The sequence below is a fragment of the Rana temporaria genome, chromosome 3 (genome assembly GCF_905171775.1).
Source record: "Rana temporaria chromosome 3, aRanTem1.1, whole genome shotgun sequence".
Classification (NCBI taxonomy): domain Eukaryota; kingdom Metazoa; phylum Chordata; class Amphibia; order Anura; family Ranidae; genus Rana; species Rana temporaria.
The window spans coordinates 141,368,768-141,391,958 of record NC_053491.1 but is presented as its reverse complement, the minus strand read 5'-3'; the positions used below and the strand labels follow the sequence as shown (position 1 = coordinate 141,391,958).

The 23,191-nt window shown below is 41.5% G+C and overlaps 1 protein-coding gene across 2 annotated transcripts in view; it reads right to left on the bottom strand.

Annotated features, from left to right (window-relative positions):
* Positions 1–23,191, bottom strand: part of PRKAR2B (protein kinase cAMP-dependent type II regulatory subunit beta) — a 156,710-nt gene that overhangs the window by 12,738 nt on the left and 120,781 nt on the right. For both annotated transcript variants that reach the window (XM_040343532.1, XM_040343533.1), the window contains exons 5-6: positions 12,459–12,565; positions 6,927–7,080 (exon numbers count right to left, since the gene is read on the bottom strand). In XM_040343532.1, coding sequence (XP_040199466.1) covers positions 6,927–7,080; positions 12,459–12,565 — 261 coding nt within the window. The remainder of the gene's footprint in view (positions 1–6,926; positions 7,081–12,458; positions 12,566–23,191) is intronic.

The following is a 23,191-nucleotide window of genomic DNA, read 5'->3' as shown; positions in this document are numbered from 1 at the left end:
TAAATTTGGATTAATTTTGCACATTTTGTGTAATTTTCATTGCATATGTATTGATTATGCACAGTTACCGGTATTTATATGCACTGTATGATTTATTTGCATAATAGAAACTATTACGTTTTTATTTATGAATTTTTAGGTAGCTCTGTATGTGGTATATATTGCCCCTTTAATATCATCCTGATGTTTATACAGCATCTTGGTTTGAGGGTTTGCTTAGGGGGTTAAGTGCAGCAATTCTTTGTATTTTTTTTAATCATAATAACCCAGACTGGAAACATTAATTAGCGCAGCTAGCTTGGTTACAAATGTTACATGACACATCATATTTTGCCAATTACTGCTCCATAATTGTACCACCAACTGTCTGTCTGTCTATTTTCCTGGATAAAAAATTGTTACTAAAGTACTTTAAATGTACACGCTTTTCAACCAATTTTACCAATACCCCCAACAACTGGAGTAGCAGAACTATTCAGTTGATACTCCTGGCTCCACATACAGGTGCCATCAACCAACATAAAGCCCAACTCCCAGATCCCAAGACCCCTAGTGTCCTATTTTGAAACAGCAACAGAATCCCCACCCTGGAATATGACAAGTAAAGGGCAATCCTTTTTATCTAGTAGTTGATCTGCAGCAATACCAGATTTGACCAGCAGGTAGAAGGTACAAAAAATATCTGAAAACACAGTGGGGGTTGATTTACTAAAGGAAACGCCACTTTGCACTACAAGTGCACTGCAAGTACACTTGGAAGTGCAGTCGCTGTAGATCTGAGGGGAAGATCTGAAAGGAGGGGAAGCTCTGCTGATTTCTATTATCCAATCACATGCAAGCTAAAATGCTGTTTTATTTTCCTTGCATGTCCCCCCTCTTATCTAAATCGACTGCACTTCCAAGTACACTTTTAGTGCACTTTCAAGGTCACTTACAGTGCACTTGTAGTGCAAAGTGAATTTGCCTTTAGTAAATAACCCCCATTGTCTCTTTTTTGAGCTTTTGGAAGGATTTTGGGTCTGCTGTATATAGACACAGCAGTTAGTTCTAAAAGTAGGATCCATTCAGTTATAATTTCTCCCCACTCTGGGTCAAATGCCTTATGTTACTTCCTCCTGCATTAGTCAGCTGGATAGATTTAGTAACACAAAAGCAAAACAGTTTGTCTGTTTTACAGTACAGTTTTACAGTACACCTAAAAGCTATGACTAGGATAGCAGGGCAAACTGTTGACACACTCTGTTAGCAGATTAGTTTAGGTGGGGGAGTTGTACAGAATGCAATATTTTACTAACAAAATGCATAAGGCCCCGTACACACGGTCGGACCGAACCGATGAGAATGAACCGTTCAGTTTCATCGGACCAAACCGACCGTGTGTAGGCCATCGGTCTGTTTTACTTCGGTCCAAAATTTTAAAACATGCTTCAAAACCGAACCGATGGACCGCTGCCCGATCGGACCAAACCGATGGTTAGTACAGAAAAGCATTGGTTCAAAACCCGCGCATGCTCAGAATCAAGTCGATGCATGCTTGGAAGCATTAAACTTCATTTTTTTCAGCACGTCGTGTGTTTTACGTCACCGCGTTATGACCCGATCGGATTTTGAACTGATGGTGTGTACACACATCAGACCATCAGGCCACTTCTGCGGTGAACCGATGAAAACGGTCTGTCGGACCATTCTCATCGGTTCGGTCTGACCGTGTGTACCTGGCCTAAGGCGTCCAATGGCAGCAACAATTGATTTGGATTGCACTGACTATTGACACTGAATGATTGAGTTGTTTTGCACTGACAAGAAGGGCAGCAGTCTTGAATCCTAATGGCCTGTGTCATTAAACTTTGAGCTGGTATTGATAGCACCTGTTTGACATGCTTCTGAGATTATTTAGGATTCATTGACATGTTGCATTCCACTCTCAGTTGACCTCCTTCTGACCTGCATTTGACTTGCTTTAAGTGGGTTTTGCATTCCTATAAACTTGTATGAGAATGCAAAACCCACTTGAAGCGAACAAAAGCCCACAATACTATTATACAAAGAAATGTGGTGCCAACAGGCAGCAACATGCTGTGTGGATGGGTATATACCTCTCTGTTGACCTAGGCCACGGCCTGGGTTGACTATGCAGATATTTGGCTCTGCGCTCTTCAAATTGATGTTTTTAGCCTATGTCTAGTAACTGTTTTGCTTTATAAAAGCAAATCTATTTCCTATTTAATAACCTGAGTTAGACAATTAGTGACGATGAGCTATCAAGATTTCCTATTATCTGCAAAATATCTTAATTTATCTCTCTCATCCATAATACATCAGACATGGTCTTGCATTTTGCATGCAACTATAACAGCTCTATTACAGGGGTGGATAATTTCTCAAATAATTTCTAAGACAAAGGTCTTATAAATTGAAATGATCTTTTTTGAATCAGCCCTAATATACTAATATACTGTAACTTTAAAAACATTTAAATCCACCACCAGGGGGTGCTGATTAAGGCTACCAAGAAAACCATTCTAGTTTCTGTCATTATTTGCCGGTGTTTTGAATGTAAATTTTGTTGCAAAGTTAAACATTTGCAGAGGCACAGTCACGATTCAGTTTGCATGAGATTGCCATGTTTTTGCTCTATGATTAGTTGTGATGAATGGGCCTTTAAACCCACTGATCATTTCAATGTTCTGCCAAATATTGCATTTCTTTCATTAGTGCTAGTAAATAGTATTAAATATTTTAAGCAGAAAACTGTTGTTACTGACATTTTAAAGTAGTACTTTAGGTAAATTCACAAATAGGGGAGTATGCAGTGCAAATTGTGATAGCCTTTGAGTTTGGGAAGTAGGCCAAGAAATATTTGCACTTCAGTAGGTCAAAAGAGCCATCCAAGGCTGTGATTACATGATATAGCCAAAATCTACAGCACAATCACAGATCATATTAATTGATTTATGGGAGCTCAAACTATTACATAAGCGTCTGATGAGTGCTTCATTTTTCATGATAGATCACACCACAAAGTCGGTCTGCGTATACGGAAATCTTCACCTTGTCATTTAACACTGAGGCAAACCTCTAACATTGACATACACATTTATAAATATAATTCCTTGTCCAGACAATAGGTAGAGAAATGTAACCGTTTGACCCAGCAAATGATTGCCCATACAACCATATTCTTATTTCATGCCATCTATAAAGAGTTAAAATGGCATGTCTGAGTCTCTTGAATGTGGGCATGGAGAGGAGCCCTTAGGGACTCCCTGATGAGCCAAACAAAACACATCATCAATTTTTTATTTTGCCCTGTATTGCAAAAAAAAATAAAAAATCAAACTTCCTTCTACCAGTGGGATATCCTTAATCCGCATAGCGGAATTCCAAACCACATTTAAATAATCTCCTTTACATCCTCTCACATAGGGTTCATTAACGTATTTGCAAATGTAAATGTATGCATGGCATTTTGCCAGCATGTGCTTAATAACTGTATTTTTATATTCGCTGCACAAACCTTTTTTTTTTTGGGGTTCATTGTGAGACTCCATATTGTTAGACAATTGGGTTATATTGACTACAGCAGGATTTGGACACTGACAAACAAAACAGTCATAACCCCTCCACCTTCCAGCATGCCTAAGTTTTATAACAAAGCGGTACTGAGAGCAACATTTTAGACACAAAGAGGTTGAGCATTTTTCAACGAACTCCAAAAAAACTAAAAATTGTATCATACTTACCATAATTTTTCTTTCTGGTGCCTATGCATGGCAGCATACCTGATATGCTCCGGCCCGGACTCCTCCCCTTAGGATAGTAGTGAATATTATAAAAAGAAAGACAAAGTTCCCCTACGACATTCTCTGTTATATCAAATACTAAGGGAGGGCATGTATGCTGCCATGGATAGGCACCAGGAAAGGAAAATTACGGTAAGTATGATACAATTTTCTGTTTTCTTGGTGCCTCCATGGCAGCATACCTGTGATAAATAACTAGCTGAAAACTGGGTGGGTAATGCTCTTAAAGAATTTAATAAATAAACACAAAAGCTGATTCAATTGCCCTTCTCCCAAACTCCACTGAAGTGAGTGTTCCTGGATCAATTCTATAGTGTCGCATAAACGTGTTTGGGGAAGACAAAGTAGCTGCTCTGCAAATTGTTTCCAGTTAAACATTTGCCCTTGCTGCCCAGGATGAGGAAAATGCCCTGGTCGAATAAGCTTTGGCCGCCGGAGGAACTATTCACTTAGCCCTATATGCTGTCTGGATTAATTTACAAATTCACGAGGCAATCGTCCTTGAGGCCGCTTCCTTCCCTCCATTCTTTCCCTTCCCAAGGCAGAACAAATAGTCTGTTTGAATTCCTGAAAGAAGCTGTAGCTTGCAGGTAACATCTTAACACTTTGGAGATGTCCAATTCATGCAAGGCCCCGACGCTGAATCTGGGAAGGTAGGCAGTGCCCATGGCTCAGAGAGTGGATTGAGAAGGAGCCTTTGGGACAAAACCTTGAACGGTCTGATGTTCCATCCTATCTAGGAAGAAGGAAATATGTTCGTCCTCTGCCCCCAAGGCTTGAAGTTCTGAGGCACTTTTACCCGAGAAAGACGTCTTGAGCGTCAGATTCCATAAAGAAGAGGACTCCGATGGGGCAAAAGTATGAACCGTTAGAATATGCAAGATAAGACCGATTTGACACAGAGGCGTTTTTCAGGTGCTAAAGGGCTAAAAATAGCGCCTGTAAAGCGCCTGAAAAACACCTCACCTGCAGCCTCACACTGGAGTGGTGCACTTGCAGGATGTTAGAAAAAGTATTTCAGCATCTTTGAAGCATCTTTGGTTTCTACACTGCTCCTCCACCGCACCTGCCCATTGAAATGAATGGGCAGCGGTGCCGAAGCACCTGCAAAGTGCTTTGGCAGCAGTGCTTTTTGGGCACATTTAACTCTTTCTTCGGCTGCTAGCAGGGGTTAAAAGTGTCCCGCTAGCGGCCGAAAAGCACCACTAAAATGATGGTAAAGCGCCGCTAAAACAAGCAGGCCTTTTACCGCTAACGCGACCCGCTGGCAGTGTGAAAGGGCTCTAAAGGATAGATCCCAAGCAGTGAATGCTCACTTCATCTGTGACCGAATCTTCTTAAATGATCTGAAGAATTGAATTATAAGCATATCTTCTGCCCATCTCTTTTGCGTAGCTGCTAAGATTGCTGTCACTTGCACTTTTAGGGAACCTCAATCCCAGGCCGAGGTTTAGGCCTGCCTGCAAGAAATCCAAGAAAAGCGAGGAAGAAGGAACAGCGGGGTCTGTGCCCTTGCCAACTGCAAACATCTTAAACTTATCTCAGATTTTAGTGCACACAATTTGTGGAAGGCTTCCTGCCTCTCAACAGAGTAAAAATTACCTCTGATGAGCAACCTAGAGATTGGAACCTTTGCCTTTCAGCAAAATTAGTGCAATTGCACTTGCATAGTGCACACTCTAATGCCGCGTACACACGATCATTTTTCGGCATGAAAAAAACAGTTTTAAAAAAATGTCATTTAAAATGATTGTGTGTGGGCTTCACATCATTTCTCTGGTTCTGAAAAATAAAAATAAAAAATTCGAACATGCTGCATTTTTTAACAACGTTTTAAACAATGTCGTTTTTCGGGTTGTAAAAAATTATCGTGTGTGCGCTAAAACGACGCTAAAAATCCGCGCATGCTCAGAAGCAAGTTTTAAGACGAGAGCACTCGTAAAACTACCGTTCATAATGGAGTAAGCACATTCATCATGCTGTAACAGACAGAAAAGCGCAAATCGTCTTTTACCAACACGGAATCAGCCCCAAGGGTGGCGTCATCCGCATGAAACTTCCCCTTTATAGTGCCGTTGTACGTGTTGTACGTCACCGCACTTTGCTAGAGCATTTTTTTTAAACTATGGTGTGTGGGCAACGTCGTTTTAATGATGAAGTTGGAAAAACGTTGTTTTTTCTACATGCCGAAAAATGTCATTTTTTTAAAGGCCGAAAAATTATCGTGTGTACGTGGCATCATTGTCAATCAACCCCATTATCTACTATGCCAAAGATTAACCTGATTTGATTCCCCAGGTTCCCATTCACCAATCAACCAGTATTTTTCCCCTTTCCACTTTATTTTTGTAAGAAACCCTGCCACATCTATATGAAAGTAAAAAAGTAAAAAAGTTCCCTATTAATGTAGGCCTTTACATCTTACCTGTTCTTTTGTCTGCAGGAGAGAAGGACACAGTAGTGACATAGGGGCTGGCAGAAGACCCACAAAACCGGGGACCATGCATGTAACATGCCTGAAAGTTTTAAATGCTGAAGAATCTTCTGGCAGTGGTTTCTCAGGAATATGAAGGAGAACAGTGGTGGGGGCAGATGGACATGCAAGTAAATTTCTTTTTGTTGAACTAAATGTATGTGTTTTTTTTTTTTTTTTTTTCAAATCGGACTATGTAACTACATATTAATACACTTCTTTAGCCCCCCGGTTCACACTGGGCTCTGACTTTTTGAGAGCACATGTCGCATGAGAAGTTGTGCCCCATTTAGTGCAATGGAACCATTCTAATAGGAGCAACTTGAGCTGCTTTGACTTAGAAAAAGGTTCCTGCACTACTTTTGGTCTGACTTCGGCACGACTTTTATTGACTTCTGTTAAAGAAGTCATATGAAAGTAGTGCTAAAGTCATGCTGGGATGTCTGCTTCAAAGTCGTGTTGAAGTTGGGCGACTTTGAAGTTGTGGCAGTGTGAACCGGTTTTTAACCTGTTATTGGGTAGTCTTCAATCAAAAAGAGGCACGTGAGAGTTGGTGTAGGACTGCAGGTTGAGTTCTGTGCATGTTATCTATCAAAATAATTGTAATGTAATGTTTTGATACTATACACTCATTTACAGACTACACTTACCATGCACCATATTGTTCCAGCAGATGTGGCAGCAATTGTAGCAGCTCTTGGTGTGTTGTACATTAAAGCTAACTCCCCAAAGCTTCCTCGGTTATCGTAGCCACCAACGCATTTTTCCTCACCATCTATCTTCACATAAATGTCATACGTTCCCCTGTTGTAGAAAAAAAGGGAATGGCTCATTGTCAAATGTCATATAATGGCACCACACTTAGGAGTCTATTTATAAATGTTTCACACACAATTTACACATTTTCCAGTTAAATACAATTTAAAAATATGGGATTCTTGGTAGAGACGTTTCTGCACACGTTAAAGGCCAAGTTCACCTTTAAAAAAAACAAAGCACATTTTTTTGCAGGTAAATATTTTTTTCTTAGGAGCCTGTAAAACATTGTACCCAAATCAAAAGTTTGTGGGTGCAATGCCAGGCTCCTACAGACTGTCAGTTTTATCTCTGATACTAAAGGCAAATAGACTGTGCATTTTGCAGTTGCATACATTTTCCCCAGAGCTTAGTAAATATGGTAAAGTTTGTGTCAAGGTGGCGGCAGGTGATTTAGTAACATGTTACACCCTAAATATAGGTAATAAACATGTTACCAACGGTAAACCTATCCTTTAAAATGCAGGCCTGAATGTTAAAAACCCAAACATTATATATTTTGTAAAAGCAGAGACCCTGAAGAAGAAAATGATAGTAGTTGCAGATTTTTATATCACCAAATATTAGCACAAGTGTTTAAACCTATATTTTTTGCAAAAATACACAAAAGTTAAATGTAGTGCACACAAACAAATTATATTACCCATGTTTTTGGTGAGGTTTTTTTGTGTAAATAAATCCTTACAATGTCACATTGTAAAGCGGTAGTAAAGGTAAACAAATAAACAAAAAAACACACCCCCAGCAAGGTAAATGCATAATGTGCTAGTATATGTACTAGCCATGGAGCTCATCAGGAAAGGAAAATTACAGTAAGTATTTGAATTAAATTTTCTGGTTTTGTGACGGCTCCATGTCAGCATAGCTGGGAACTAACTAGCCAAAACAAGGGAGGGATATTGCTACACACTCCTCAATTCTGACTAAAAAAACAGAAGCCAGGATGCCTCTGCCAAACTCAACTGTCATTAATCCATGAATATAAATATTTTGGTGCCCACGTAGCTGCCTTGCAGATAGTTTCAGACACTCAGCCTGCTGTCACTCTCAAGGTCGAGACCCTTCTAGTGAAGAGTGCCATGATTCTCCTGGCACAGCCAACCCTTTCAATTGTAGGCCAAGGAGATGAGTTTTACCAACCAAGAGGCAATAATCTTGCCTAAAGCCGTAAAATCATTATGTGTTACACCTGGAATGACAAACAGATGCTCCAACTTCCTGTAGACAGAATTTGTCTTGATTTAACATTTTAAAGCTTGGCCCACATTCAATGGGCTAATTTCTTGAGTACTCCCAAAAAGAAATGTAGGAAGACAACCTCTTGTGTTATATGGACCCCGAAGATCAGTTCAGGCACAAATTTGAGCATTGGCATGAGTACCACTCCATCTAGGAAGTATGCGAGTATGGGTTCTTTAACCTCCAAGGCCACCAATGCTGACTCTCTTCTGGCTGATGTAATTGCCACCAGTAAAGTCGTTTTTAGTGAGGTACCACAGGGTGGTTAAAGGCATCTGATGCAATAATGTCCAACAGCAATGTGAGATCTCTTTTCGGAAACAATTTGAGGTTTCAACCAAATTGCATCTTGAAAAACAGTATAATTAAGTGTTGGATGCCCACTGTATGCAGGTGAAGGCAGAGATAGCCGAAATGTGTGCCTATAGCATACTTACGCCTAGACCTAAATCAAGCCACGCCTGCAGACATTTCAGAATAGACTTCTGAACAGTCCAGTGTAAAATCTTGATCAGCATTAATACTGGGAATTTAAGGCATATTCTACTATAGGCATGGTTAGCGCTGTCCTTTCTTGTTTTTTGAGTATTCACAATCTTCACAGAGCATTTAAAATCCTATAGCCTCTCCCTCTCCAGACCCAGGCCATCAGCCTGAGCCTGTCGGATGCTGGATGAATGGGACTTTGGAGAAGATTTGATCTTACAGGCAGAGAAAGTCAATCCTTGACACTCATAAGGATGAGCAGAGGGTTCCAAGGCCCCTTCGGCCAATCTGGGATCATCACCAGAACTGTTACCTTCCCCCCGCCACAGCCTCAGCTGGAAGCTGAGAATCAGAGGGAGCAGCAGAAAGGCATAAGCTGTCTTGGAGATCCACTCTGCTGTCAGCACCTCCACCCCGATTGCTTGCGGATTCTGGGCTCTGGAATGGAACTTCAGCAACTTGGTGTTGACTGGGGATGTGAGAAGATTCTTCTGACCAGGCATATAGGCCACAGATAGCTGCAGAAGATTGACTTGGGCAGATTCTAGAATTAGGGAAACCTCCTTCAGAAGGGAAAGACTGAGTCTTGTTTCCTGATGTAAGCTACAGTCGTTGCACTGTCCAACTTTGCCAGGACAGGCTTACCTCGGATGAGGTGACTGAAGGCCAACAGGCTGGAAATGCTGCTCTCAACTCCAGGACGTTGGACACCCCTACTACTATGCTGGTGTCTAACTGCACCACCAGCCACTAGGTCGTTAGAAGGGAATGACATTGCAGACGATTTTGTTTCTTCAACCACAAGTTTAGGCCATTGGTCCAGAAACACGACTATAATGGGAGCGAGAGTTAAACTGAGCCTACCTGAGCTGCTGGAGTGAGGCGATTTCAATGGCTCAATCTGAGACGTGAAGGATGAAAGATCTCCAAATATGGCCTAAAATGCTTGCCTTAAGGGACCATGTGTCAATCACCAAAGCCATACCTATGTCCACAGAGGAGCCACAAAGTGCCCCTAAGGCATGTATGGGTGCACAATCCCAAAATACCAGAAAGCATCTTGACATTGAACTCTTTACTGACTTCTTGGTTTATGCGTTGGCTTCTTAGTTTTTCCTGGACTTCCAGCAAGAAACGCAGAAGCTAACCTCTCTGGAGTGAGAGTGGAAATTGACTCTTTTGAAGTGGTTGTAAACCCTTACAGACCACTTTTACCTTAAGGTAAGCCTAGATTAAGGCTTACCTATAGGTACAAGAAATATCTCCTAAACCTACACGGTTTAGGAGATATTTGCAAAAGACAGGCACAGATGTCTACGACGCATGCGCCATAGACAATGGCGTGCAGGCGCACTGAGCATGCCACTTCTGACGGCGATCGTGTCGTTAGTGGCGGCTCCCGCGAGCATGCGCAGGAGTGACGTCATCACGGCTCCGGCCAGTCACAGCACCGGAGCCGCGATACCCAGAAGTCACTCCGAGAGAGATGGTGGCGACGGAGGAGGGGAACGAGGACCGCTACGGGGCCTTTGATCTCAGGTAAGTAATTCAAAATGAGCTAGCATGCTATTAATACTAGCTCATTATGCCTTTGTCTTTCAGGGTGTATTTTTTATTAAAAACATTTCCGAGGCTTTACTTCCTCTTTAACTTAGCAGACATTCATCTTGTGGCAGGAAGTCAAACTGACCACTATTAAATTTAGGCTTGACCTTCCACGATCAAGAAAAAAGCGTTTGTCCATGAAGGCCACAACATCTTCTGATGGTAAGGTCATGTATATGGCCAATCCCACAAGGGACACACACTGACCAGAAGGGTGATCCCAACCCCTGGACATCTTTCAGTTCAAAAGGGCATACCTTTGACATCCTGCTGTGACAACATACTCCAATCTTGTAGAACGAGCACTTGATCCATCCAACATAAGGGAATTGTCAAGCTGTCCTCTGGGCAATTTTGCTCTGAGACTGGTCATTGCCAATACATAACCTTCTCATAGGGTTTTGCGTGCCATTTATCAAATCAGCCCATAAAAATAATTAAATGCAGTAAAATAGTTTGCTCAGTAACACTTCTAGAGGGAGGTAGAAGCTTCCATCTACAGCCCTGATTCACCAGTTGGTTAATTAACTAAACCTAGCCCTGCCAGGAATCAGGATATAATGAAAAAGTTTTGTTCAGAACAGCAACAAAAAGGTAGGAATTTGCAACAGACTCACAATAATATTCTGCAATGTACACAAACCAAGGGAATTGTAGACATCATAAACATGCTTTTCCCCCCTTTAAAAAAAAAAACTAGAGAGCACAAAGAAATATAAAGGATATCCTATACTTCAACCGGCCATAGCTGGCTCCAGTAGTCATCCACAGGTGACTCCTCTACCTTCTCTGGAAATGCTGGTCTTTTGGCACAATGGCACAATAGTAATGCAAACTTGAAAAGTCACCAACAGGTTATTGCCATGTGTGAACAGACAAAGTATTACTTTGTACACCCGTTATGCAGAGTACTCCCTGTGGAGGAGCTCAGGCTATGCATAGTGGCTGCAGGGAGCAAGGCACAACAATACCCAGCAATGCAGCATTCATTTGGATACGAAGCATTTTTAAAATTTAGTTCATCCAACTATAACATCGGGACAGCGCAGGTGTGAGTGCATAGGGGAGACTCTGCCAACACTGCTGCCCACTTTACATGGACCCAGCGGACCCCAGACAAGGCTGTTAGCCATGATAAATGCTTCCCCCGAGGACCAGCAGCGGGGCTCCCTGGATTATGGGTCATTTAGCTGAGGCACCAGGGACTGCATCCAGCCTAATCCACACACATGGACAGATGGACGGCCAGCCCTTTAGACCAGCCAGGTAGAGGAGCATATCTAAGTGATGCGCATAGGAGTAAAAAAGGAGAACGCAGAGGCTGTAGGTGGGCTCAAATTTGAAAGAGTCAAGTCCTGGATGCATAGGGGCGGAGCCTATACCCAGCTGTGCTGACATAGAGCTGTCAGGAAAGCGGAACTTCACCCTTGGATGTTGTCTCCCCTCTACCCCTCCACTGTGCAAATCAGGCTTTCTTTTTTTCTATGAGAAACCTTTGGCCTGCCCCCACTGTGCACTTCACTCGACTAGGCAAATGACATGCAGTTTTCCCGCTGTCCCTCTTGGAATATGTACGTGGATCAGATTTCTAAAATACTTCTGGGGCAAAGAGACCAAAGATTACTTCAAAGGATGTTTCTGCTTTATATCTGCTTTAGCTGTTGCCTGGGCACCCTTAGCTTTACAGCAAGTGCCCCCAGGTTCCACCCTTCTATCTTGGTATTCCTTGTGGATTTTTTAACATGATGTGGCTGTTTTTTGGCCCCATCATCTTGTCAGGTAGGGCTGCCAGGAGCTTCCCAAAATTAGATTTTTTTTTTATCCTTTGCTGTCCTGTAACATACACTTTTATAGAGCTTGGTTCAATTTTCCATTATCTTTAATAAGACTGTTCGTTATGAAATTTCTAATTTAAAAGGTTTGCACATTTTTTGAGGTTCAAACAAACTGCAACTGATTAACTTTTCAGACGTTTGCTCATCTCTTATTTTATGTGGTTATGTAAACCCTTTACTAAAGTGTTAGGGGAGCTGTACCTGTCAATAACATAAAAGTTGTCCCCGTCATCCCCTTGATCAATTATGTGGTCTCCGCATTGGACCTGTTTTTCAAACATGGCATCTAGTACTTGAGACATCTGTTCCTGCAAAACAAGAAAGACATAACAATCCTCTGGACTCAAATCAGTTAGTTGTATAGTTTTAGAATTGATAATGCCAGATAAAGTAAGTATGTGCTAAAGTTGTGTAAAAAGCTAAATGTTTGCTTTGTGTGGAGTGTGTAAATGTTTCATAAATAAGTGTTAATCCTGCCATTTCTGCTCTCTCTCTCTATTGACTAAAGCCCTTATTTAATAGGGTGACCACCAGCTCCCAGTTCTGCAGGACTGTAATCTCCTTATGATTTCGTCCAATCTGCTGCAGTCAATACCCCCTGCTGGTTGATTGCCAGACACTCTGTCCATTTAGCAGCTGTGACATGGGCTTCCTATAAATGTAATTTAACAGCTTGCCCTGTTAAAGTTAGTGGAAAAATAATGGATCTACTGGGCAGGATCAACAGGTTATACAACTATGCTGCGAAGGGGTCTTTGTACAGAGACTGATGCAATAATACTAATGACAGTTTGCTTCATATATGTTATTTTCTTCATCTTGCCATCAGTTACACTTTAAGGTTAAGGGCTAGGTTTTTATTTACTGTCTTTTTTTTGTTTCAAAGATTTTATTTAAATTTTTCGAAATATAAGTGCATTCAAACATACAAATGCATAGAAAGAATATATGATAATTAATAGGGTAACAATATATGAGTGCATATAATTAAACAAATAAATCTATATTTATAATATGCATTTAACAGGTTGTAAACTATAAAATGAGAATAATAAAAAAGAGGGATTAATAAGGGGAAGAAAGAAATAGAGAGAGAAAAAAAAAAGTGCTCCATTTTTACACTAAGGCCCTGTACACACGATCAGTCCATCCGATGAGAACGGTCCGAAGGACCGTTCTCATCGGTTAACCAATGAAGCCGACTGATGGCCTGATGTGCCTACACACCATCAGTTAAAAAAACGATCGAGTCCAACGCGGTGACGTAAAACACAACGACGTGCAGAGAAAAATTAAGTTCAATGCTTCCAAGCAAGCGTTGACTTGATTCTGAGAATGCGCGGGTTTTTAATCGATGCTTTTGCGTACTAACCATTGGTTTTGACCTATCGGTTAGGCGTCCATCGGTTCAATTTTAAAGAAAGTTCTAAAATTTTTGACCGAAGGATAACTGACCGAAGGGGCCCACACACGATCGGTTTGGACCGATAAAACTGACCTTCCGTCCGTTTTCATCGGTTTTGACAGACCGTGTGTACGAGGTCTCAGATGGCCAGACAATTTTTCCTTTGCTTTTTATTTTTCAATTATAGCTTTCAGAGTTTGTAAAACACCCCCCAAACAATATATTTTCTGAAAGCACATGACCAGTAGAATAAAAAGAAGGTGCTACTGATTTTTAAGATCCCACGGTATTCGTGCAAAAGTTTATCAAATCAATATTTTTGCTAAAAATCGACTAAAATCATTATTCGCAGATAAAAACCAGCACATTTTACATAATTCCTACTAAATATAAAACCTTAATCTGTATTGAGTTAATAAATAACAAATATTTGTAACTTTTAATTTGCGCCTTTTTGCGAAATGGTAAAAATCTAACGGACGCAAAAGTGTAAATATCCAAAGTTCTCAAAAAATCGGAAGGTTTTCATTGTTCCCTTACAGCTTTAAGAATTTGTAAAAGACCCCCCAAGCCATATATATTCTGAAAGCACATGACCTGTAGAACAAAAAGAAGGTACTACTGATTTTTTAGACCTCTTGGTATTTGAGCAAATGTTTATCAAAACAATATATTTGCAAAAAATACATTACAATCATTATTAGCAGATAAAAACATAGCTTACTTGACAAAATTCCTGCCAAATCCCCACTACATATAAAAGCTTAACCTGTATGTAGTTAATAAATAACAAAAAAGTAAAATTTTTATATTGCGCTTTTTTTTTTCAAAATTGTGAAAATCGAACGTATGCAAAAATGTAAATATCCACATTTCTTTAAAAATCTGAAGGTTTTAATTTTTGCCTTACAGCTTTCAGAATTTGTGAAAGACCCCCAAAAAAACATATATTTTCTGAAATCATAAGACCTCTAGAATAAAAAGAAGCTGCTACTGATTTTTTAGGCCCCACACTATTTGCGCAAATGTTTATCAAAACAATATTGTCGCTAAAAATACACTAAAACCATTATTAGCAGATAAAAACACACAATTTTACTAAATTCCTGCCAAATATAAAAACTTATCCTTTGCTGAGGTAATAAATAACAAATATTTGTAAATTTAAAATTTTGCCTTTTTGCAAAATGGTGAAAATGGAACGTACCCAAAAATTTCTCTAAAAATCTGAAGGTTTTCATTTTTCACTTACAGCTTTCGGAGATTGTAAAAGACGCCCAAACCATCTATTTTATGAAAGCAGGGTTCAAAGCAGAAGAGAGAAGTTGTCACATACATTAGGCCAGAAGGGCCATGAGGTCAGAGAGAGAGAATCACATGGCTTCTGTCCCTTAACTATCCTCTCCCAGAATGCCCAGCTACAAAGAAGCTCCTGATTGGGCTGTTTCTGGGGAAAGAATAGCCAATACACTTAGCTTGCTGTATTTCTCACACTGGCCTGTGGTGAGACTGACACCTACTGGCAACAGTGAGAAATGCACATAACACAGCTAAACAGAAGCTAATTTAGCTTTGAAATATAAATTCTGAACTATGTACAATTCAGACAACCCACTAAATTTACAGTTGTATGCAAACATTTAGTAACCCCTGGCAATTTCCATGATTGCCAATTATAAATATTTGGGTGTTTGGATCAGCAATTTCATTTAGATCTATCCAATAACTGAAGGACACAGTAATATTTCTGTAGTGAAGTGAGGTTTATTGGACAGAAAATGCGCAATATGCATCAAAACAAAATTAGACAGGTGCATAAATTTGGGCACCCTAACAGAAAAATCACATCAATATTTAGTAGAGCCTCCTTTATCAGAAATAACAGCCTCTAGACACTGCCTATAGCCTGTAATGAGTGTCTGGATTCTGGATGAATGTATTTTGGACCATTCCTCCTTACAAAATATCTCCAGTTCAGTTAGGTTTGATGGTTGCCAAGCATTGACGGCCCATTTCAAATCACCGCACAGATGTTCAATTATATTCAGGTCTGGGGACTGGGACGGCCATTCCAGAACATTGTACTTGTTCCTCTGCATAAATGCCTGAGTAGATTTTCATCAGTGTTTTGGGTCGTTGTCTTGTTGAAATATCCAGCCCCAGTGTAACTTCAACTTTGTGACTGATTCCTCAACATTATTCTCAAGAATCTGCTGATATTGAGTGGAATTCATGCGACCCTCAACTTTAAACAGATTATCAGTACCGGCACTGGCCACACAGCCCCACAGCATGATGGAGCCTCCACCAAATTTTACTGTGGGTAGCAAGTGTTTTTCTTGGAATGCTGTGTTCTTTTGCCACCATGCATAACGCCCCTTGCTATGACCAAATAACTCAATCTTGGTTTCATCAGTCCACAGCACCTTATTCCAAAATGAAGCTGGCTTGTCCAAATGTGTGTTTGCATACCTCAATCGACTCCATTTGTGGCGTGTGTGCAAAAAAGGCTTCTTTCGCATCACTCTCCCATACAGCTTCTCCCTGTGCAAAGTGTGCTGAATTGTTGAAGGATGCACAGTGACACCATCTGCAGCAAGTTGATGTTGTAGGTCTTTGGAGGTGGTCCGTGGGCTGTTTTTGACCATTCTCACCATTCTTTTGCCTTTGCCTCTCCAATATTTTATGTGGCCTGCCACTTCTGGCCTTAACAAGAACTGTGCCTGTGGTCTTCCATTTCCTCACTATGTTCCTCACAGTGGACACTAACAGCTTATATCTCTGCCATAACTTTTTTTAGCCTTCCCCTAAACCATAATGTAGAACAATCTTTGTTTTCAGGTCATCTGAGAGTTGTTTTGAGGCCCCCATGTTGCCACTCTTCAGAGGAGAGTCAAAGAGAACAACAACTTGCAATTGGCCACCCTAAATACCTTTTCTCATGATTGGATGCACCTGTCTATGAAGTTCAAGGCTTAATGAGATCACCAAACCAATTGTGTGTTCCAATTAATCAGTGCTAAGTAGTTACAGGTATTCAAATCAACAAAATGACAAGGGTGCCCAAATTTATGCCCCGGTCTAATTTTGTTTTGATGCATAATGCGCATTTTCTGTTAATCCAATAAACTTAAATTTCACTACTGAAATATTACTGTGTCCTTCAGTTATTTGTTAGATCAAAATGAAAATGCTGATCCAAACACCCAAATATTTATGAATGACAATCATGGAAATTGTCAGGGGTTCCTAAACTTTTGCATACAACTGTACATTATAGCGCCTATTCATTAGGAGCAGGGCGCTACACACTCCCCCCACTACAACAGACGATGTCCTCAGCGTCTATAAAAATGACTCTCAAGCCTGAGAGTAGATATCTGAACCAAAAAAACTTGGATGGGAAAGGGGAAGGGGAAGGTAGAGAAGAATAGTTACAGATTCAACATTAACACACACTGTATATTCGCATCGACACATGTTACAAAACCCTTCGCTCTCTATCTAACCACCCACTCTCCAGCAGCTTGATAAGAGATCTGGTTCACCTAGGAAAACAAAGTTACACAGGCAAAAATAAGACAGTATTGCTGAACAGTTTTGAGCAAAGCCTCACTCCCTAGGGATTGAAACTTTCTTCCATCAACCTAAATGTAAAGCAAATGAATGTAGAAAGTCCAGCCCTTTGCTATGAGCAAACTTCCACCACCTAGTAGCAGAAAATTTGTATGACAGAGTCCTTAATGGCAAAGTACTGTAGCAGATGGGAAAATCTTGACCGCAAAGTTCTCTTACCCTAACACTATCTGACTAGGTACCCCATAGTCCATTTTAGAACAGAGAATCTTTCTCACAGTCTTTTGACAAAGGAAAAACTGAAAAGCTAGGACAGTCCTTTTGGATGATCACCAATAGAACCGGGGATCTAGCAAAGTCACTGGTTTCCCCTGGTTATCCGAAGTGGTGACAAAGTACACAACATTGTCTTTACCAGGTCTGCAGATGACCACTTTATCAGCATAGATGTGCCGTCATAGTTCCAGTGCAGCAGGCACCCATTATAACGCTCATCCATGACTGATGAATAGCCAGCTTTCCTGAAAGGTTTTGGCACAGACAAATAGGATCAAATAGCCTCACTGTACCACTGCTCTTGTTTGGATTTGATTTCCTGCATAATCTCCTTGGGAACATACAGAAATTTCAGACCATATTCTGTGGCAACTCTTTTGATGAGCACTCTTTGCAAGCGGGCAAGTTTTGGCAAAGCTCAGGTATTCCCTAATCCAGGAAGCACACATGGATTTAGAGACTTACGCACCATAGATCTGACAGACAACTTTTCAGATTCAATTGTACTGGTAGCTTTAGACAGAGTCTCTCTAACCGTACTGGGCAATTCCACACCAGGTGATGTCTTCCCAGAATCCATGGCTGTCCAGTCTGAGAAAGTGAAGGCAGAAGCAACATTTTCACTATTAGCCCACAACAATTCCTGTGACATGGTTTCAAATAGTTCATCATCACTGGAGACATCTGACAGGGAATCCAACTCAGAATCCCTCAATTCCTCAGTAGGCATCTACTGTATTTAGAGATAGTCCCCACAGGTATATTTTCTCCAGATCTCCCACCAGTTCCTGACGTGGACTTTCCAGGGGAAATTCCTCTCTATGGGTACGGTTCTGGTAGTCTTTGGGGTAAGCCTCAACCGCGGGAAGCCTTCATATAGCCCACCTTCCTCTGGACAGGTAACGGGCACAGTAGCAGTGGCGATCTCCGCTGATGGCACTTTTGGAACGTTCACAGCGACATCCTCAACAGGAGCAAAAGCATCAGCTTCCACTGTAGCAATAGCCGTGGCCCAATCAACTCGGTAGGCACGGGGTGGCATGGCAGGTTGTTCCACACTGAACAGGTACTCTCCACAATGTAAGCACCGGAAAAATGGACGGGGATGTATAGCCAGTCCCTCACACTTGTGGCATAGCATACCCAGCGCTTCAATATCTCCAACAATGTACAGTACGAAATGCCAATGCGGCTTCAGGCGAATGCTGGTATCCGTTAGCAGGGTTACCGACAGCATAGCACCTGCAGTGGTAGCGGTAGGAAGCATCTTAGGCCCCATTGCAGATGGCATCAAAGAAAAAGTAGCCATAACTGAGCTCTGATCTTCTCTGTAAAATCATGCAGCTCTCACTCTTCAGCACCAGACAGACATAGACACACACACACACACACACACACACACACACACAGCGTCTCACGCGGCACCAGGCCGGGAACTCCTCCCCATTGTTCTTCTAGGCACGTAGCTCCCGGGCTTTCTTGGCTCCACCCGCAGCCTACGCAGCTAGAAAAGGTGATCTGCACTCAACCCCTGTTGTCCCGGAAAAAGTGACACAGTCCAAGGCCCTCTTTAGCGTAGACTCTCTGTGAATGGCTTTACTTGAGTGGCTAGGGGCAACAGCAGATCCCGGATGAGCCCCCACATGTAGCACTACCCCCGTAGGAGCTGCCGAGAATTGTTTAGGGTCCTGCCGTTACCCCACTTTTCACCATCTCAGAACTAATGCCGCGTACACATGATCTATTTTCGGCATGTAAAAAACTACGTTTTTAAAAAATATCATTTAAAATTATCGTGTGTGGGCTTCACATCATTTTTCGGGTTCTGAAAAGCAACAAAAAAAAATTCGAACATGCTGCATTTTTTAAAACAATGTCGTTTTTCAGGTTGTAAAAAATAATCGTGTGTGGGCTAAAATGAAGTTAAAAACCCGCGCATGCTAAATTTGAAAAAGTCTGGAGGGCCTGGTATGAATCTGATCAGACGGTTGGGTAGTGAGGAATGTTAAATAATTTCTGAAGTTTCCTGTTTTGTGTATTTGCTTTATTTTACTCCATGTGCATCGGGAGTGGGATCTGTAACGTTTATTGAGCAAGGTGGAGATCCTCCTGTTGGTTATTGCCATCTGTGATGGCACTGTTTTTATGTACATGGTCATGTTGACCAATGGGTATACTTGGTGTTGTACCAAGGGATGTGTGTTTTGTTATGCCAAAAATGTTCAATAAACAGAAATTTTCCAAAAAAAAAAAAAAACCCTGCGCATGCTCAGAAGCAAGTTATGAGACGGGAGCGCTCGTTCTGGTAAAACTACCGTTCGTAATGGAGTAAGCACATTCCTCACGCTGTAACGGACAGAAAAGCGCGAATCGTCTTTTACTAACACAAAATCAGCTAAAGAGTGGCGTCATCCGAATGGAACTTCCCCTTTATAGTGCCGTCGTACGTGTTGTACATCAATGCGCTTTGCTAGAGCTTTTTTTTTTTTAAACGACCGTGTGTGGGCATCGTCGTTTTAATGATGAAGTTGGAAAAAACTTCGTTTTTTCTACATGCTGAAAAACTTTGTTTTTTACATGCCGAAAAATGATCGTGTGTACGCGGCATAAGAGTCTATGTTAGAACAATGTTAGACAGATGTGAGCGCCAATCACTTAGTCTTTTTCCAATGCTTTGAATGAACAAAACTTACAGTAGTAGAGGGATGGAGGGTTAGGCCCACGGCAGAAGAGAGAAAATGTCACATACCTTAGGCCAGGAGGGCCATGAGGTCAGAGAGAGAGAATCACATGGCTTCTGTCTCAAATATCCTCTCCTACAAAGAAGCTCCTGATTGGGCTGTTTCTGGGGAAAGAATAGCCAATACACTTAGCTTGCTGTATTTCTCACACTGGCCTGTGGTGAGAACGACACCTACTGGCAACAGTGAGAAATGCACACAACACAGCTAAACTGGAACAGAAGCTAATTTAGCTTTGAAAAATAAATTCTGAACTATGTACAATTCAGACAACTCATTAAATTTACATCATAGCGCCTATTCATTAGGAGCAGGGCGCTACATTCATATGGTTTACCAATAAAAAAAAAAACTGCTCTGGTTGCAATACTTATGTTTAATCAGAAGCTGTCCCCTACAGTACATCTTTTTTGGCCAAAATATGTCTTCAGTCTTGCATGCTGAATGACGTCCATAGTCATTTATCCAAGTAAACATCATAACGTCAGTACCACTCTCTGTATCTGCAGGACCAGCCACTGCTGAGAGGAGGCTACAGAGCAAGAACACCCATCTGATCAGGCTTAGGACTTCTGAAAAATGTTAAGTTAAGTTGTTGGACAAAAATATGGAAACACTACATGATTTGAAGGTGTGAAAGTGACATATTTCATGTTGAAAGTGGAAGTGATGTAACATTCTTTTGCTTCCGCTGCGTAATGAGACACCTAGCTTACAGGTATGACGCCTCACTTTCGTCATTCATTGTGTCCACTAAAGCTGCACAATTCTGGTCAAAATGAGAATCACGATTCTTTTGCTTAAACTAAAGATCACAATTCTTTCACGATTCTCAAAAACTGAATGCCAGAACCCCCCCCCCCAATAAATAAATACAGTGATACCTCGGTTCACGAACGCTTCTGTTCACGAACAACTCGGTTCACGAACAGAAAAGTTCATAAAAATATGCTCCGGTTCACAAACTCCGCCTCGGTTCACGAACAGGAGCCGCGGCCATTTTAATGCTATTTCCAGGCTCTCACATGGTTGTGACTTCCTGTAGGAAGACCGTGGAGAGAAGAAGACACACAGAAAGAAGTACTGTGAGTACTCTGCAAACATTTTAAGTGATGTTTGGATTTTTGGTGTGCTTTTTAGCACATACAGTACTGTAAGTGCGGAGCAACAATGAAGGTGACAAGAACAGCAATGCAGGTGACAATGTGCAAAGTGGAAATGCAAGTGATAATGTGCAAAGTGGAAATGCAAGTGATAATGTGCAAAGTGGAAATGCAAGTGACAATGTGCAAAGTGGAAATGCAGGTGACAAGAATGTGCAGCGCAAGCATGGTGGCAAAAAGAAAGTGCAGAGCAGTAGTAAAGGTGACAGCAAGGTTGTGAAGAAAATATACATTACTATACTGTACTAATGTGTATTGTAATTTGTTTCATATTTTTGTGCTTCAAAAACCCCCAAAAAAAGGTCAGCACGGATTAATCGGATTTACATTGAACCCTATGGGAAAATGTGCCTCGGTTCACGACCAATTCGGTTCGCGACCAGAGTCAGTTCACGAATTAAGTTCGTGAACCGAGGTATCACTGTAAACCTGTGATTTATCTGAAAATATAAATATATAGAAAAGAGACCAGTGATATGTCTATAATGTTAAAGACCATATAACTCCTATGAAAAAAGCAGAATCAAACTTTTTTATACATCAGAAGCAGTACCACCGGCAACCACTGGGTGGCGCATGGATACACACTACAGTTGTACAGAACTGTGAGAGGAGCCCAGGCATCCATCCAGTGGGGCAGACTGCTGACGTCGGTTCCGATATCGGTGCCATTAGCATTCCACGCTGGTTACGTGGAATCGGCGGTGACACAAAAGAATCGCGGGTCATCCCGCGGGGAGATCGTGGGCGGGGAGAATCGAGATCGCGATTCTCTCCGCGATTAATCGTGCAGCTCTAGTGTGCACTGCTAGTAATACGGAGTCATATCAGAGCTCACTGAGTTTCAAAGGGGGCAGATTGTTGATGCCCGCTTAGCTGGTGCCTTTGTGACTGAAGTTGCCAATTTATTTGCGGTGTCGCAAGGAACTGTATCAAAGGTTATGCTGGCATATACAGTTTCTGGGAAAACATTATCTGATAAGCATAAGCATGGTCGACATGGTCAACTGACTGAAAAAGATAAAAGGACTTTGCGCAGGACTGTGACCCTGAATAAGAAAACAGCTGCTGCAAAAGTGACTGCAGAGCTCAATCTCAGTCTTCCAAAGCCTGTGTCCACAATAACTGTGCAGAGAGAACTCCATAAACAAAACATTCATGGGCAAGCTGCAATTGCCAAACCACTAGGGACCAATATTAATGCTCAGAAGACGAGAGAGGGGTGCAACACCCATAAATCGTGGCCTATCAATTAGTGGACGACTGTAATATGGTACGGTACGATGAAGCTGAATCAAGCTTCACAGTGTTCCCAACCACTCTACGTGTGGCGAACACTATCCCAAACCAGGACTTGTGCCAACGTTAAAGCATGGGGAGCAGCACAATCATAGTTTGGGCAGCCATATTTTGGTTTTCTGCAGGCTCCATCATCACCTTGAAAGGTAGAGTCACTGCCAGCAACTATGTACACATTTTGGTCGACCTTCTGCTCCCCATGGTACAGACATAATTTCTTGAAGACAGTGGCTTTTACCAAGACGAAAATGCTCAGATTCACTCAGCAGATGTTGTCCAATCATGGGTTGACGAGCATGCAGACAAAGTCTCGCACCTTTCCTGGGTGCTGCAGTTGCCGGACCTCAATATCATAGAGCAATTATGTTTAATTGTGGAAAACAAGGTTCGGGCTCGTTTTCTGCCTCCGGGATCTCTGAGAGAACGGAAATGTTTTTACATGAAGCGTGGTATCAGATTCCATCAGGGCTGGAC